This window comes from Octodon degus, unplaced genomic scaffold (assembly GCF_000260255.1).
Source record: "Octodon degus isolate 3935 unplaced genomic scaffold, OctDeg1.0 scaffold00197, whole genome shotgun sequence".
Lineage (NCBI taxonomy): Eukaryota > Metazoa > Chordata > Mammalia > Rodentia > Octodontidae > Octodon > Octodon degus.
The window spans coordinates 3355747-3371549 of record NW_004524773.1 but is presented as its reverse complement, the minus strand read 5'-3'; the positions used below and the strand labels follow the sequence as shown (position 1 = coordinate 3371549).

At 48.1% G+C, this 15803-nt stretch overlaps 1 protein-coding gene across 1 annotated transcript; it reads right to left on the bottom strand.

Annotated features, from left to right (window-relative positions):
- Positions 1-7995: 7995 nt before the first annotated feature.
- Positions 7996-13733, bottom strand: LOC101571822 (carcinoembryonic antigen-related cell adhesion molecule 1-like). The gene is made up of 4 exons (XM_023704615.1): positions 13670-13733; positions 12439-12798; positions 8805-9083; positions 7996-8258 (listed from the first exon to the last, which is right to left on the bottom strand). Exons 1-4 carry the CDS (start codon positions 13731-13733, stop codon positions 7996-7998), a joined length of 966 nt encoding a protein of 321 aa, XP_023560383.1.
- Positions 13734-15803: the final 2070 nt, after the last annotated feature.

The window sequence follows — 15803 nt, the reverse complement described above, 5'->3', positions numbered from 1 at the left end:
GTATTTTCTTGTCTTTTGTTTTCCGAGACAGAGTCTCACTATGTATCGCTCACTGTGTAATCCCAGTTACTGGGGTAACAGGGGGCACTACCACAACTGCCTCCTGAAAGGAAAGTTTATAGCTCTGAATTTCCACATCAGAACAAAGGATGATGTTGTACAAGATCCTAGACAGGTATAAACAATCCAAATCCAGAGGATACACAAGGAAGGCAAGCATAAAGAACAACAACTTCAAAAAAAAAAAAAAAAAAAAAAAAAAGAAAGACAAAAAAGAACAAAATAATGTGAAGAATCAACAAATGAAAGAGCTGATTCTTTGAAAGAATAAACAAAACAGGCAAACTCTTAGCCAATCCTAACAATAAAAGGAAAGAAAAGATACAAATTGATGCCATTAGAAATTAAAAAGGTGAAATCATAATGAATATCACTAAAATCCAGAAAGTTGTTAACTACTTCACCAACCTGTACACCAAAAACTTGGAAAACTCATAAGAAATGGAGGCATTTCTAAATACATATGAAATACCTAAACTGAACCAAGAAGACTTAAAAAATGCTAGAGAATCTAATAACTGCCCCTAAAATGTAAAGCACTAAAAAAAACCCAACCTCTAAGGAAAGCACAAGGCCTCACGCGTTCATAGCCCAAGTCTACACTTGGTGCTGGGTTTCACACTGACAGGGTCCTGTGTCACTCCTTGTAATACAGAGTAAACTGAGAGCTGTCTTGTCCTCGGACCTCACCAACCTATCACTGTCTCGGATGCTCTGACCATTTCACCAGCACAGGCAGGTTGTACCTTGAATCTCATGCTGACAAATTAGTGCTGGAGTCCTCAACCTCCAAGGCATCAATTTTTGCTTATGGTGAAGGGTTTGGGTAACTCTTCTGTTCAGATGACAGAGAAGATAGCCCTGTGAAGTACCTGGGACCCCTGTAAAGGCATCTTCCCGTCACAGTTGGCCTCTTTCAACTCCCACCAAACTCAAGTCCTTAAACAGACAGACCAGCAGATGCATGAGAATCTGAGTGCTCTCAGGGTGTAGGGCTGCCCTCATTGTCTAGGAGAAGCACAGAGGGTCTGAGCTCTGGGCTAAGCTGTAGGGTTTTCAGGGTCAGACAATTGGTGCCTGTCCTGGTTACCACTACTCTGTTGCCTGGCCAACTGAACCCTGGGTTTTGGAGCAGAAATGATACATAAAGACACCAAGAACAAGGCTGGGAACCAGTTATACCCCCAGGATACAAGGCCATAGGGTGAGGTGATTCTGCTCAGGTGACCGAGGGGAAGTAGGAATTCATAGGGTTGGAGCAGGATCTAGGAATGAGTGAGTGGAGAGCTCAGGGCTGGCCTTCGCAGCAGAACTGTGTTCTTGGTCTTTTTCCTTGTCCCATTTCAGAAAGCAGAGGAGGGACCGGGGAGATGGCTCAGTGGAATAAGCGCTTCCCTGGCAAGCGCAAGGGCCTGAGTTCAATCCCTGGTTCTGCAAAATAAATAAAATAAAATAAAAAGAAAGAAAGCAGAGGAGAACTACCTGGATTATTCAGGTGGCTCATTTCAAGTCCAGAAAAGCTGACTGGTGGAAAGGACACGAGGCAGAGCTTAGAATCTGCCCCTCATGCTTGTCAGTTATGAGCTGGAAATCTGAGGACCAACTGACTTTCCCCCATGTATGAACATGGAGGTCTGACCTCCCCCTGAAAAGTATATTTCTCTAAAAGACAGAGAGACAGATAGGCTTGAGGCATGGGTCTCAGCTTCTGAGGGAAACAGAACTCGTATGGCCAGGATTCTGGTTCCAGTCCCTGTATCTGATTCTAGTCCCTAAAGGGATTAGGGACCATTTATTCATTTATTGACAATTCAGTCCTTCCCTCCTCTGTCCAAGAGCAACTGAGAGCTTGTTACAAATTTCATTCTGTGCTGCTTATGGCCTGTATTGTGAGGGGAGAGAAAACAAAATCCTTTCCTGTATTTGGGCAGGGCCTGCCCCATCACATCAAGAGACAAGCATATTTTCAAGTCCATAGAGGGAGGGTGTGGACCTGCAGTCTGAGCAGGCAAGCCTGGGTACTGTGCTCCTGACTCAAGCTGAGATGGAGGATTTATCTGCAGAGTGAACCTCTTGGTTTCCCATTTGCCCTCACTCCTCTGAGGTTAGGATGCCTTCTAAGAGGAATTCAAACCAATGGATATTGTAAGGTCCTCCTCTGATGGAAAACAGGTGGGGACTGTGGGTGAGACTGCGACTTTGACCTGCTCCTGCTGTTTGCATAACCCCAATTCAGTGATTGTATTTCTCTCTGCTTTCGTTTCTTTTCAATAAAGAAGGAAAAGTGAGTGTTTTGCTCCTCAGTGGTCTGTGATCTGACCCAAAGCTTGACAGAGGCGCTTCCCAAGTAACCAGTATCTATGATCATTTACTCCGGCTCTTCTGGAAGTTTCTGCCAGAAATATCTTTCTTCCACTTCTCTCTAGGGATCATATTAGATGATGGTATCCTTTGACATGGAGATGGCATAAATGGTACAAGTTCTAGAATTGTAGTGACATGCTGCTGAGTACTCTATTTTTGAAAAGAGGAAGTGAAGATCAGAGGAGGGCAAGGACCCTCATTCAGTCATTCTTGTTTTGCTTTTTTTCCCTGAAATTTGTGGGGGATTTTTTTTTTCCAGTACCAGGGATTGAACTAAGGACCTTGTGCTTGCCAGCCAGGCAGCCTAAACTTCTGAGCTATCTCCCTGGCCCTGAGGACCCTCATTCAGGTCTGGAAGGAAAGACTCTTTCTGGGGGCCTCAGGGACCTGGGTCTTGAAGCACTAGCAGGAATGGCCTCTAGTTGTCTAGACAGAGTTGTGATGCCTGGTGCCCCATGAATGCCTGCTGGCCTCCTCTGGACACAGACTTGCAGATGTGCTGCTGTAGAATCTCCTTGGTCCCTGGTCCCACTCCAGGATGGATGACTCCTCTGCAGAAGGACAGATGCGGCATTTATCATGGGAACCCGTGGCCAGCATCTCTTGCCCCATGGTGAGAGACTAGAGTTCTCTGATGCTCCTGCCACCCTCTGCTAGAGCCGAGGACCTTCCTGCTGTGTCTCTCAGGAATGTGTTCAGGAGACACAGCTCCTCCATACAGAACTTCCTTAGGACAAAGCCACACCAGGACTACCCAGAGGCACCTGAAAATCAACCCAGAGAATGGCCAAGGCAGGGCAAGAAGGGGCTGGCAGTGCCCACAGAGCTGGGGTGAGCAAAGGTACCCCAGTGACTCCAGGGTGTGTTCTTTGAAGAGAAACCAGTGGGGATCCCTGTGGGCCCACTTTCTCCATCTTTCATTGTCCCATAGATCTGTCTCTTAAGGGAGAAGCCAGATCCTGCTCTGTCCCCAGAATTCTCTTTCTCTGCATCAACAGTCACTCAATCTCATTCCATCACCACTTCCCAGACCCACATAGATTCCCCAGAAACCCTCAGATGGTGACAGAGACCTGGAGCCTAGGGGAGCCCAAGGACACAGAGAGAGCTCAGCTCCAGGAGGGGCTTCCTGCTCTTGCCCCCATCACCTGCTGGTGGGCAACACTAGTGTTTTTCTTTCCCAGGGCATCCTCCGTCTTTTCCCCTCTCTGGATGAGCTTCCTCCTTAGAGCTAGCTCTGTGTGGCAAGACATAGCTCATAATAAGGGCAGGGACACCAAAGGGAAACAGGGGACAGATGTGGATGGAGAGGATGGAGCCAAACATGTCGGTAGTGTGGTTAGAGGACCTGCGGCCTGGGACCTTGAGAAATGTCAACCCACCAGCCAGTGACACCAGGGACACCTTGCAGGCCTGCAGTGTAATATTCCTGACGGCACCCTCTGTGTCTGTGTACTGCAGTGCCCACCTGTGCCCAGCTGCCACTCAAAAGGCTCAGGGAAACTTAAGAGCAGATTCCTTCCACCTGGGATTCAGTGGTACAGCATTTCTGGAACACCTGAAGACACAGAAATCCCAGACGAAGAACCGCAGCTCTTAGGGAGGACGGAAGCAGGCCCTCTGCAGAAATGATTCCTTTCCAGAGACATCAAGTATGTCCAGGAATCTCCTGTGTCTTATGGGGCTGCAGATCACTCCCTATGTAGGGGTTGGGTTTTCTGGCCCAGGAGGGTGAGGTTTGTAGCTCTGGTACCACATGGAACATGGGGGTATATGTGTGAAGGGTTCTGTGGTTCATCTCTAGTCTGGGTCAGTCTGGCTTCATCTTCCCCTGAACAGGTGTACCTGAGAGCATATTTATGAGGTGATGATGAGGCCAACATGCCAGAAGGACTGTGTCTTCCCAGGACGGGATGCCCACTGGTCTCAGACCAGGTGTCCTTCTCCCAACAGAACACGGCATCACTTCCATAGAAAGGGTGCAACTTGATGACCTGGTGTTGACTGAGATGTGAGGACCAAGAATAATTTTCGGATCCCCTTCCTTCTCTGGGTACATGTTTGTGATACATACAAAAAAGAATAATGCTAATGTCATTTTCTGCTTTGGGGAATTTATTGTATCTCTACAAATCTTCTAGGAAAATTCCATTTCCATTCACTGATTAGTCACAGCAGCTCTACACCCATTAGTGCAGATAAATGCCATTTCCCTGGGAAAAAAACTTCCAATGCAGAGTTTATTAATTATCAGGAGAGGCCGTGGGTACATCATTTTTCAAATCCAGGATGAGGGGGTTACTTCTGCTGGAACTGATGGGGTTGGAGACCTCACACCGATACTCCCCAGCATCTTGTCGCTTGACAGGGTTGATGGTGAGGATGCTGCCGTTCTGGGACAGCTTCATGCTCTCTGTGAGCTGCAAGTGTTGGTCATTGAAGATCCACCGGATAGAGATTCCAGTGTCACCTGAGAGGCAGGCCAGGGCCATGGAGTCCTCTTCTTTAACTATGGTGTTGTTGGTGTTAATGGAAGGCTTTGCCACTGGATCTGTGGACAAAAAGAGGAGACTGAGCTGAGATTCTTCCTCGGAGATCTCAGTCAGCTCTCAGGGCCCCAAGTGAGCGAGAGGGACCTGGAGGCTGGCCCCGATTTTCTGCAGAGGCTGTAGATTTCTAATCGGGCGAGAATCTGTACAGAGAGGATTGTGCATCCCTCTGATACCACATTGCCCTTAGTGACCTCTGAGTGTCCCCTGGACATCTCTCTCTTAAAATTTATTTTAAAGAAAAAGAAACAAAAACCAAAGAAAAATAACCAAAATTCCAAGAAACTATGACAGGAGGGTAACAATGGTTAATATGTTGCATACTGTCATCTTTAAATTAGTAACTCAGAGTATAAGATATCAGCATTTACTTGTCCAAACAATGTTAGCAGAAACCTATCTTTTCAGTGAGCTGAGAGAAATTAGTACTATACCTGTTTTTTATTTTATTTTGTTGGTACAGGGTCTACAGGGTCTACAGGGTCTCACTACGTAGACTGGACTCACAGTGATTCTTCTGTTTTCAGCCTTCCAAGCACTGGGATTACAGGTGTGCGCCACCACGCCCAGTCTCAATCGCCATCTCAGTGTGCGGGGTCAGCCCGGCACTCCAGGATTGAACCTCTAAGCAGGGGCTTTAGTCCACTGAGCTACCTGGCCAGCGCTTGTGTAACGGTTTTAACTATCGTGCCCTTTTGCTCTTCCCTTCCTTCTTTTCTTCCACTCCCTCAGCCAGTTGCCTGGACATCTCTTAGGATCCATCTGCGAGAGCTCTTCTCAGCCCACGCGACCAGGACCTCATGGTCATGTGTAATATTACCCCCAGGTGCTCTTGGGTTTTTTTCTTTCCTAGTTCATTCTGTCCTGTTACAGGTGAACACCTGATTGGGGAATTTATGAAAACAAAAGTTTATTTCTTACAGTTCTGAAGCCTGGCACATCCAAGACCAAGGAGTGCATGTGGCGAGGGCCTCTGTGCTGTGTTGTAACATAGCAAAAACCATCACATGGGAAGACAGTGGGAGCCACAGAAGGGCCAAGTCACCGTGTCCCCAGGCACCCATGCCTGTGTAGCACGGCTCCACTCCCGAGCGCGGAGCCCTCAGCACCTGCTCTTCTTCCGCAGGGCCCCACCTCAGGTCCCTGGGACTCAGTTTTTAATACATGCTTCTTGGAGGACCCTTCATAATAGAGGAGGCCTTCTTTGCTGGTATATACTTTCTTGGATGTTAGGGAAGGAGGATTTATTAGCTTCACCCATGCTAGGGCCAGGCAGAATTACGTGAGGCAGTGAAAAGCATGTACTTGTAAAAAAATCATCGCTAGGACATGACTATATTGTGATCTTATGACTTAGCGAGCTTCAAAACTAAAGGATTTCTCTATTAAAGAAGAAACGTAATTGTGTGTTGGTGCTCTTTACTAAGAGTAAATAAATTCTTCCAAGCAATGGCCGTGACTCATCTACATGGCTGACACTGACAAAGGTTCTACAATCTGAGGTACAGGATCTCAGGATAAATCCTGAGGGGACTTCACTGACCTTATCAGACCCAAAAGCTACAACTCTTGTTGCACAGGTCCTGCTTTACCTTGGTCTTAGCCATCCAGTAGAAAAGTATGAAGACGAAATATAGGAAGTAAAGCCATGCTGTTATGTTGAGCTGTGGGGGACTCAGGTCAACAATTTCTGACATTGCCAGTTAAACAGAAAACCCAATGCTATTATGGGCTACTGGACTCTTTTAGAATATTTTGCTGAGTTTACACACCTATAATATTCAAATAACGGAACTTAACCAAAAAAAGGGTATACAGATGAATGTCCATTTTGTATCTGTGTATTCAAAGTGGTTAGGATAGATATATAGTTATATTCTCTTAATGAATAGAATGATTTGTTCTAATGGTGTTTGTAAATAGGATCTCAAGTCCGCATCTTGTACAGCAATTAACCACTAAGAAGAATGTATGCAGTGTGTTAATTATTGAAACTGTCCTAGCGATTTGATCTGAAACTGTCTCATTGCTATTTGTTTATCAATAAAATTATGAAAAGAAGTAAATAAATTCTTAATGATAAAATTGAAAAAAAAAAAAAAAAGAGGAGATGTATTTCCTGATCCTGGAGGGAATGTCACAGTGAAGGAAATCTCTAAAGACAGGTGACCTAAGTGCCCACAGGGGCTGCTCCTCTCACCTTCTCCCAGGTGTACTCTTGGGCACTACCCATCCTCCCACAAGGACTCCACAGTGAAGTCCCCGCGTCCCCAACTGTGTGACACTCACTGCTCTCCACAGCGCATCACCTGTGGTTTTGTCCTCCACCTCAAACAGCTGGACTTCAGTGCCAGGACACAAAGGTGTCTGTCCCCAGTCTCACTTTTCACATTTCCTGCCCCTGGGAGCCTCAGGTGTCCACGGGACAGAATCAAGACCTTCAGGACACCCAGTGTACCTACTTCCCCATCACAGAGAAAACTACAGCAGAGCCCTTTGTCTCACGAGCCTAGAGCACAGCTCTGAATGTCTCTTCCCGGGGGGGGGGGGGGGGGGAGGCACTGCGGAGTGCGGGGGGGCGGCCCGAGGGGCGGGCAGAGTTTCCTTCTCTCTCTTAGGGGAAAAGAACGTGAGTGTGTTTCAAATTCTTGTGTGTTCCTTGTAGCTCAGGGAGGAGTCTCGGGCTTTCCTGGGCTGGGGAAACCCCTTCCCTCAACCCTACCATTTCTTTTCTTTTCTTTTTTCTTTTTTTGTGGAACCGGGGATTGAACTCAGGTCCTTGCACTTGCCATGCAAGCGCTTTTTCCACTGAGCTATCTCCCCGGCCCCAACCCTACCATTTCTAGGCCAGAAGTTTCTGAGCCATAAAAAAAATCAGAGCTGGAAAACAAAGATATAGTATTAGGGTCAGGAGAGGATTGGACTCGCGTCTGTCTGTGTACGCAGGGTGGGAATCACACTTGCCGTGCTCTCTCTAAAAAACCAAAGACTGCCCCAGAGTTGAGTCCTGATGCCTCAGCGTTCACTTACCAAGGACAATGATATTCTTGACTGTGGTCCTACTGAGGTGCGTGGCAGAATTATGGACAAGGCAGGTATAGTATCCGCTATCACTTTTGGTGATTTTGGGGATAATGAACTCGTGCGTAGATTTCAAGATCCTCCCGTTGAAAAGCCAGGTAAACTTGGCAGGTGGCTTAGAGGCTGTGTCACAGGAGAAGCTGAGGCTGGTCCCGGAATGGAAATAAGAGCTCAAGGGCCATATGGTGGGAGTATCTGGACCATCTAGAGTAAACAGAATAAATTCATGGGCTATCGTCAGGGTTCAAGGGAAGCTTGTGGCTTGTAGCAGGCTGAGACACCCTGAGCCTTGGCACAGTTTTGTTTTAAAAGCACCAACCAAGCTAATTGCTTAGCTTAATGGTAGAAGACTCGCTTAGTGTGTACAGTGCATGTGCACGCACTCGCGCATGCACGCACTGACTCACGTATATGCATGGATGCGCATGCGCGCACACACTCATGCATATGCATGCACGTACGCGTGCATGCGCGTGCGCACACACACTCTCCAAGTATAACCCCCAGCATTCACTGAACCTGAGCCATACAGCTCATTTCCCTATCACAGGTGGCCAATCCTGAGTTTGTCCAGACAGAAGCAGCACTTCCACCCCTCTCCTTGGCCCAAGCCTGGGCCTAAACGCGGCCAATCTGGTTTCTAGGAGTAGGGTCTGTGTACTAACCTGTGAGGGGGGATTGCCTATCCTGGTCTCTTGCCCTGTGTGTTGAACTGTCAGCAGAGGCCCGGGAGGAATAGAAATTACTCACAGAGGACATTCAGTGTCACTGGCTCACTCCGGTTGGCACTCAGTGGGTTCCACGTTCCACACTCATAGGGTCCGATGTCATCCCTTGTTACATGGAGTAAAGTGAGGGTACTGTTGTGCTCCGACAGCTTCAGGTCGTCACTGTCTGGGAGGTTCTCACCATTTTTCCACCACAGGTAAGTTGTGTTCTGAATCTTGGGTTTACACCTTAGTGATACAGAGTCCTTACCTTCCACGGGTTTGGAGTTGTTGCTTATGATGAAGGGTTTGGGTAGTATCCCTAGGTAGACAACAGAGAAAGGGTTGGGCTCTGAGGTACCTGTGATCCCTGTTTTTCTCACCTCCCAGGCAACCTGAGTCCTCAAAAAACCAGAAGGGGAGCATCTTCCAGGCAGACACACAAGGATCTGAGGGCTCAGAGGATGTGGGACCATGTGGGCCATGTTTGGGAGAAGCACAGGTTTTCTCACACGTAGAAGAAGCCACAGTGTTTGACCATAGACACACCCAGGAGTAGGAGTCAGACTCTCCCTCCCTCTCCTAGGCCCATTGTCAGCTTCCTGGTTTGCCTTGGGTCATGACATGCTGAGACCCTCTTCTCTCAGCCCTTGCTTGCAAAGCCGAGGTGTGTCTTCTCTGCAGCTTTGCTCCGCCAGGCTGTCCTAGAGATGGGTCATGATGGAGCATCCCATTGGTGTTAAACAGCAAGGCCTCTTAGCCTGGCTTGGTACATGAGCAGAAATCCCACACACGGGGACCAGGAGCAGGCCCAACATCTCGCTCAGCGGTCAGTTTGCATTTGATGGTCACTGATATGAGCCAGTGACACATAAAAGAAAGAGTATGAATCCAAGGAATGAGTGAGGATAGAATGGTCTTGTGGAAAAATTATACCTTTGGCTTGGTTTTTTAATCTTTGTCCTCCCACAGCAAAGGGCAGGTGAAGAGCATGTGGGTCTTTTCCTAAAATACACTGGACAAGTGACGGGTGGAAAGAGAGGAGTATAAATGTGCTGAAACTCTGGCCTTCACCCATGGTCTATGTGTGCTGGACAGGCCTGGGATAGAAATTCGAGATTGCACTTCTTCAATATGTGAGCAACGTTATGGAGGTGCAGAATCCAAGACCCATTCCTGCAAGGAACATTTATCTAGACACCACAATCAGGCCAAGTTGTTTTTAAACCAGTGACTCACTGAACAGGAAGAGACCTGAGTCCTGGTGGGAGGACAGAGCCGGTCAGTTGGGACAACTGAGTTGTCACTGTTGTATGAAACAAGGGACAGTACGGAATTCAGAGAAACATTTCCTTGTGGTACTATATTTAGAAAAACTCTGTCCCCAGTAGCTACAGAAAGTGAGGCCAAGAGGAGGGAACCTAACTTGGGCCTGTGAAACGATGCCTTCCTTCCGCAGGAAACACAACTGGAGTTTTATTAGATTCATCTAGACAGACGCCGAGACACCTCACCGTGTGTGAGGACCCGCCCTGCAATGCCAGAGTCGGCACAAGGACACACGTGCGTGTGAAGCGGAACACACCTGCTGGGGGAGCTCTCTGGGGGAAGCTCTGGGAGACAGGGAAGGGCTGTGAGCCCCGCATGGCGATGTGGGTGAAGCTGGGGGAGCGGGATGGGCCTGCGCACTTGCCTCTCTGTTCTGTTGTCTTTGATCCCTGGCTGAATCAGTGTACAGAGCTGGCAGAGGAGTCCCTGACCCTGTCTGATAGCCTGTTCTGTGAGTTGGCATCAAAGCAAGAAAGACCTTTGAATGGGGACACAGTGGAGACCTGTTCACAGTAGGGGACATTGGCTCCAGATGGAACCTGGCAGAGGGCAGCGGCTTTAACTTTCTTCGCCCTTTAGTGTTCCCTGGGGCACTTAGTTTGCCCCTGGACATTAGGAAGGGGGCAGGTTGCCCAGACTTCAGTCCAAGCAGACAAAGGTGCAGCCAGCTGTGCAGGGCGCATGTGGTCCCATGCGGGGCAGAAAAGGAGCAGACAGAGCCAGAAATGCCCATGGTAGTGAGCAGTGTGGTTGCTGCGACTTCAAAGACTCCAGAGACCGAGAGCCCCATGCTGCCTCAGAAATGAAGCGGCATCATGACACTGAACCCCCACCCCAGCCTAGAAGCCCCAGGGTCATCATGTGATGTGACTCACTGGTGGCCTTAGGAGTAAGAGGTCAGACTGATGGAACAAGGCCTCAGCCTAGAAGGGACAAGAACTAGGTGTGGTCGGATCCTCCTGTAGGACTCTGGGTGGAGTTCAGTCTCTGAAGAATGCCAGGTCACTCATTCATTCACTCATTCGTTCACTCGCTCACTCATTCACTCATTCTATTCCTTCTCTCCTTCATCACACAATGATTGGGGTTGGTTGCACACTGGGTCCTGTACCAGTTGCAGTCTAGTGAGCAGTGGGAAAAGCAAACGCCTGTGCTCTACACTTCAGTTCCTGACAACCCCGCACCCCACAGAGCATGTGATTTCAGGGTAGTGAGGACGGGTGTGGGTGAGCCGGCTCAGCGGAGACACCCAGAAGTTCTCTTACTGGAACAGAGCTGATGTATGTGATTTAGTCCCAGAATATAACATGATTGTATCTTTCTGCTGCTTCTCAGACCAAACATTCTCCAGTGCTCGCTCCAAGATGCTAATGCTTAAGAAAGAAAAGCTGATCCAATGACTGATTTTGGATTCCGCATATGTCTTCTAAGGGTAGAAATGATAGTTATAGCTTAAACAGTTTGTGCCCTTGAAACGCAATCTGTTGTCTGTGTGACATGGATTCAGTAACTGTACTCCCTTGTGATTCAGGCATTTTTAGTAAAATTGTGAGATGTGTGTAGTATCTGGCTCACCGGGTTATTTCTGTATCATCTTTAAATATTCACAGCCATATGCCCTAAATCTTGATAAAGAGGCTCTGCCCCCAAATCTAGCATCTATGATAGTTTGTCCCCAAGGGGAATACTGGGCCTGATCCCAGTTGGGTCAGGTGCTGCTAGAAAACTCTCCTCTCTTCTGTCCCTGTTCCTCCCTATGCAGTCTCCTCAGCCCACCAAGGGAGATGGCAGATGTCCTAGGGACAAACAGCAGGTGAAGGACTAGGTCTGGCCTCACCCAGATGGGGCTGTCAAGGCTGAGCTCTGCTGGTGGTCAGTTCCAGGAGCTTTGAGGTCAGGACAGCACGACAATTGCTGCTCCTTGTCAGCCCTGATGAGGAAACCCAAGTCCATTCCTGGTCATGAGTCCGTCAGGGTCACCTGCAGTCAGGGGCTTGTGATAAAGGTCTGGGGCAGAAAATTCTTGGAGCAGAACTCTACAACTTTCCTCCCGAAGCCCTTTATCCAGGACATGAAGTTCCCTGTTGATGGGGGAGAGTGTGGGGACTGGGGTGAGCCTGATGGTCCTGGGCTAGTCTCTCCTCAGATTGTTCTGAGCATGGAGTCAGTTGAGGGGCTCTGGTCCATTAAAATCTATCTCAAACTTTAATATGGGGACAGAACGCAGAGGCGGAGGGAGTGCAGTGCAGGCCTGATAGTCCGCGTGCGTGTGCGCGTGTGTATGTGTGTGTGTGTAGTAGTAGTGTGAACCCCACCCCTTCATCCAGAGGTCACGGAAAGTCACTCACGGTATACATGCATCTGTCCCAAGGCTTGCTGTATCTGATAAAACGTATTTATAGTGAGTAGTGTGTAGAATCCACCGTCTTCCTGGGTGACGTTCTGGATTAGCAGGGTTCCGTTTGGGTATATGGTTTCACGACCGCTGTGTGCAGAGCTTGGCGTGACTTTCTGAGTGGCTGGCTCATATGTGGCGATTCGGTGGCTGTTGGCTATATCTGCCCCTCTGTACCAGCTGCAGAGTCGAAGATGCTCTGGCAGGCCGTGGACAAGTAGGAGAACCTGAGTGCCTTCCGCAGCGATGAAGGGCACCGATTCAATGGTGAGGTGGGCAGAGGTGGGCGGGTTCCAGAAGGTGAACAGCAAGGCTAGGAGGGAGGGAAGAGGTCCATCAACATTGAGATTTCACTATTGGGGTCCTCGGTCTCTGGGTATTGTGCGTGCATGCGTGTGTGCCTGTGTGTGTGCGGGTGTGTTGGTAGCATTTGTGTAGATGTACGTGTCAATATGTGTTCTCTGCTGGGTGCTTTCATGCCCCCTGAACTTGTCGCTCCCCCTGTCCAGAGCACTCTTTCCTCGATGTCAGCATAGCTTGCTCCTTACTGCCCTCAGGCCTCTGCCCGCATTCAGGACATCCTGGGGAGATCCCTGCCCAGCCCCAGGCCTGTGCGCACCACCGCTCCTCGCTCCTCGCTTTCTCTGCTCTGCTCACAGCTCTTGCGAATACCTCCCCTCCCCTCCCCTTCTGGATGTGCTTGCTGATCTGTCCTTCTGGATCACTAGGACAAAAGCTCTGTGAGGACAGGGACCAGCCTGAGCTCTGTTGGAGGCCAGTGCCTGGAATAGGCTCAGACACCTGTGGGTGTGCGGGCTCCTAGGGCCCTGTTTGTACAGATTTTGGGGGGACGGAGGCAAATTCTGAGCTTGCTGATGAACAATGGTTAATGCTTCAGTTGCTTTTTTATATGAAAAGTCTCATGGACAGAGCTTTAGTATCAATTTCACAGTACAGTGTCCTCTAAGGATCAACTTAGAATTGAATACAGTGGAACTTTTTCTCTTCTTTATCAATTCCAGTTCCCTGAGTTTTCTGCTACAGACACGTCTGTCCCTCTTTTGTGTCCCCTACCTCAGGGTCCAAACAGAAGCCTGTGCCTGCTCCCGGGGTCTTACCCTCCCCATCCAGGCTCTGTGCTCACATACACCCCTACCCACTTCCAGGAAATTGTCACCTCTTACCTGTGAGCAGGAGCCCCTGCCAAGGAATGCATCTTCTGCTAGAAAGGCCAGCGGATGGCTTCATTGTCTCTGTTACTTGCTCTGTCCTTTCTATGAGAAGAGCTTTGTCTCTTGAAGCCCTCTGGTGCAAGGCTTCTCGGGTGCACCAGGTCTGCTTTTCTTCCGCCCTCTGAGCTCAGCCTCCTTCCAGGGCAGGAGCACTTCCCAGGGTCACATTGCCTGGGGGGTGGCGTCTGTCCAGGGCACTTCTGTTTCCTCCCTCTCAGGGCTGCCTCCTGTCCATTTTTCCCTGCCCTGTGTGATCTTTCAGGATCCAGACCATACTTATAGGAATAAAGGAGAAGGGGTGCTTGTCCTTCAAAGGGTGATAAGATCGCCTGCTACACTCCTGGGCTGTGTCTTAACCTTGGGGCTGTCAACACCACAGGGAACATGTGGGGATCTCAAATTCAGGGGTGTTCCCTTTGTGACAGAGAAACCAGTTTAGCACTCAGCCTTCTCTGTGCTTGAAATATTCTGGGTAGATGGGATTCACTTCTAGCCCGAAAAAGGCAGAGATGGCTGCAGAGGCCGAAAGGACCCAGCTGAGTGAGGGCTGGGGAGGGAGACCTATCCTCCATGTCTACTGTCACCAACTTACTGAACCACACACAGTTGTCACAGAAGATCTGAAGGTCCTGAAGGTTTAGTGGGAGGCGACCAGTATGCTGTGGGAAGTGGACTCTCCTGGTGGGAGGTCAGATGGCTGTAAGCTGCGTTATCTTTTGAAGAAAGTTTTAGGCATTACTTTGTTGTCAGTGTGTGTTGGCTGAGCGGGTGGGCAGTCGTCCTCTTCTGTCCTTTTGCCTTGTTGACTCTTAATGGTCACCTCACCGCCATTCACACGAGGGTTACTAGGATGGGGATTTCCAGGGATGCTTCGAAGAGCAGGGTCTGCAGAGTCCCGTGGGGTGAGGGGACAGAGGATGCACATGGCAATGACATAGCAGTTTCTGTTGTGAAAATGGATGAAAATCAGGATGCAACTCCTCTTCCTGAACCCACATCAAGTTCATGTTCCTGGAAATTCATTTCCTGAGTTTTGGCTACGTGTCCTAGTGTCGCCCGCTGGAGGACAAAAGGAGACTTCTGTCTAAAATGTTTCCGTCCAGTTGGAGGTCATGAATATTTACCCTTACATTTTCTCCTAATAGTCTTTTTAAAAAAGAAAATGGAATTTGCACTAATATGTAACTCACTCATCTATGTCAGTTAATTTTTTTTTAAGATAGTGCATAGTAGGATTCGAAAATATCATTCTCTTGCATGTGGTTATTTAATTATTCCAGTTCATTTTGAAAAGATTTCTCTTCAGTCATTGAGTGACACTGACATTCTTGTCAATCACCAAATACCAATGTTATGGGCACTTATTCTACGTGCTCAATATCTTCCCTTGGTCTGAATGTGATTTTTTTTTTAAAGTACCATGTCATTTTGGATACTATACCATTGCAGTAAGTTTTCAAATAAAAAGTCTAAATTTGATTTTCTTTATCATGGTTTTTAGGGGCTAGGGAGTTAGCTCAGTAGAAAGGTGCTTGCCTGGCAAGCGCAAGATCCTGAGTTCAATCCCTAGTACCGCAGAAAGCAAAGCAAAGCAAAGCAAAGCAAAGGAAAACAAAACCCTACTTTCCCATTATCATGGGTTTTAGCCTATTTTTAAATCAGATTTTTAATAACATCTATATTTGAATATCCTATCTTGCCATCTATATGTCATTTACTTTATAAATGATGTATACTGTGTTGTATTTCCTAGCATGGAATTCCTGGTCTTAAGCAATCATTCCTGATTAGGCTTTGGATTAACTTCCAGTGCTTGCCACCGTGAGAGATTGTTTACCTACTAGCTTATAAATAGCCAGCACATGGGACCGGGGAGATGGCTCAGTAGAATAAGCACTTGCCTGGCAAGCACAAGGGCCTGAGTTCAATCCCCGGTTCTGCCAATAAATAAATAAATAAATAAATAAATAAATAAATATAAATAGCCAGCACATAAGGGACAGGGCTGAAGATGGAGCAGGACTGGTCAGCCTTACAAAGAAATCAGCACGCACATAGAGTTCAGGGTTGACTCAAATCATACAGA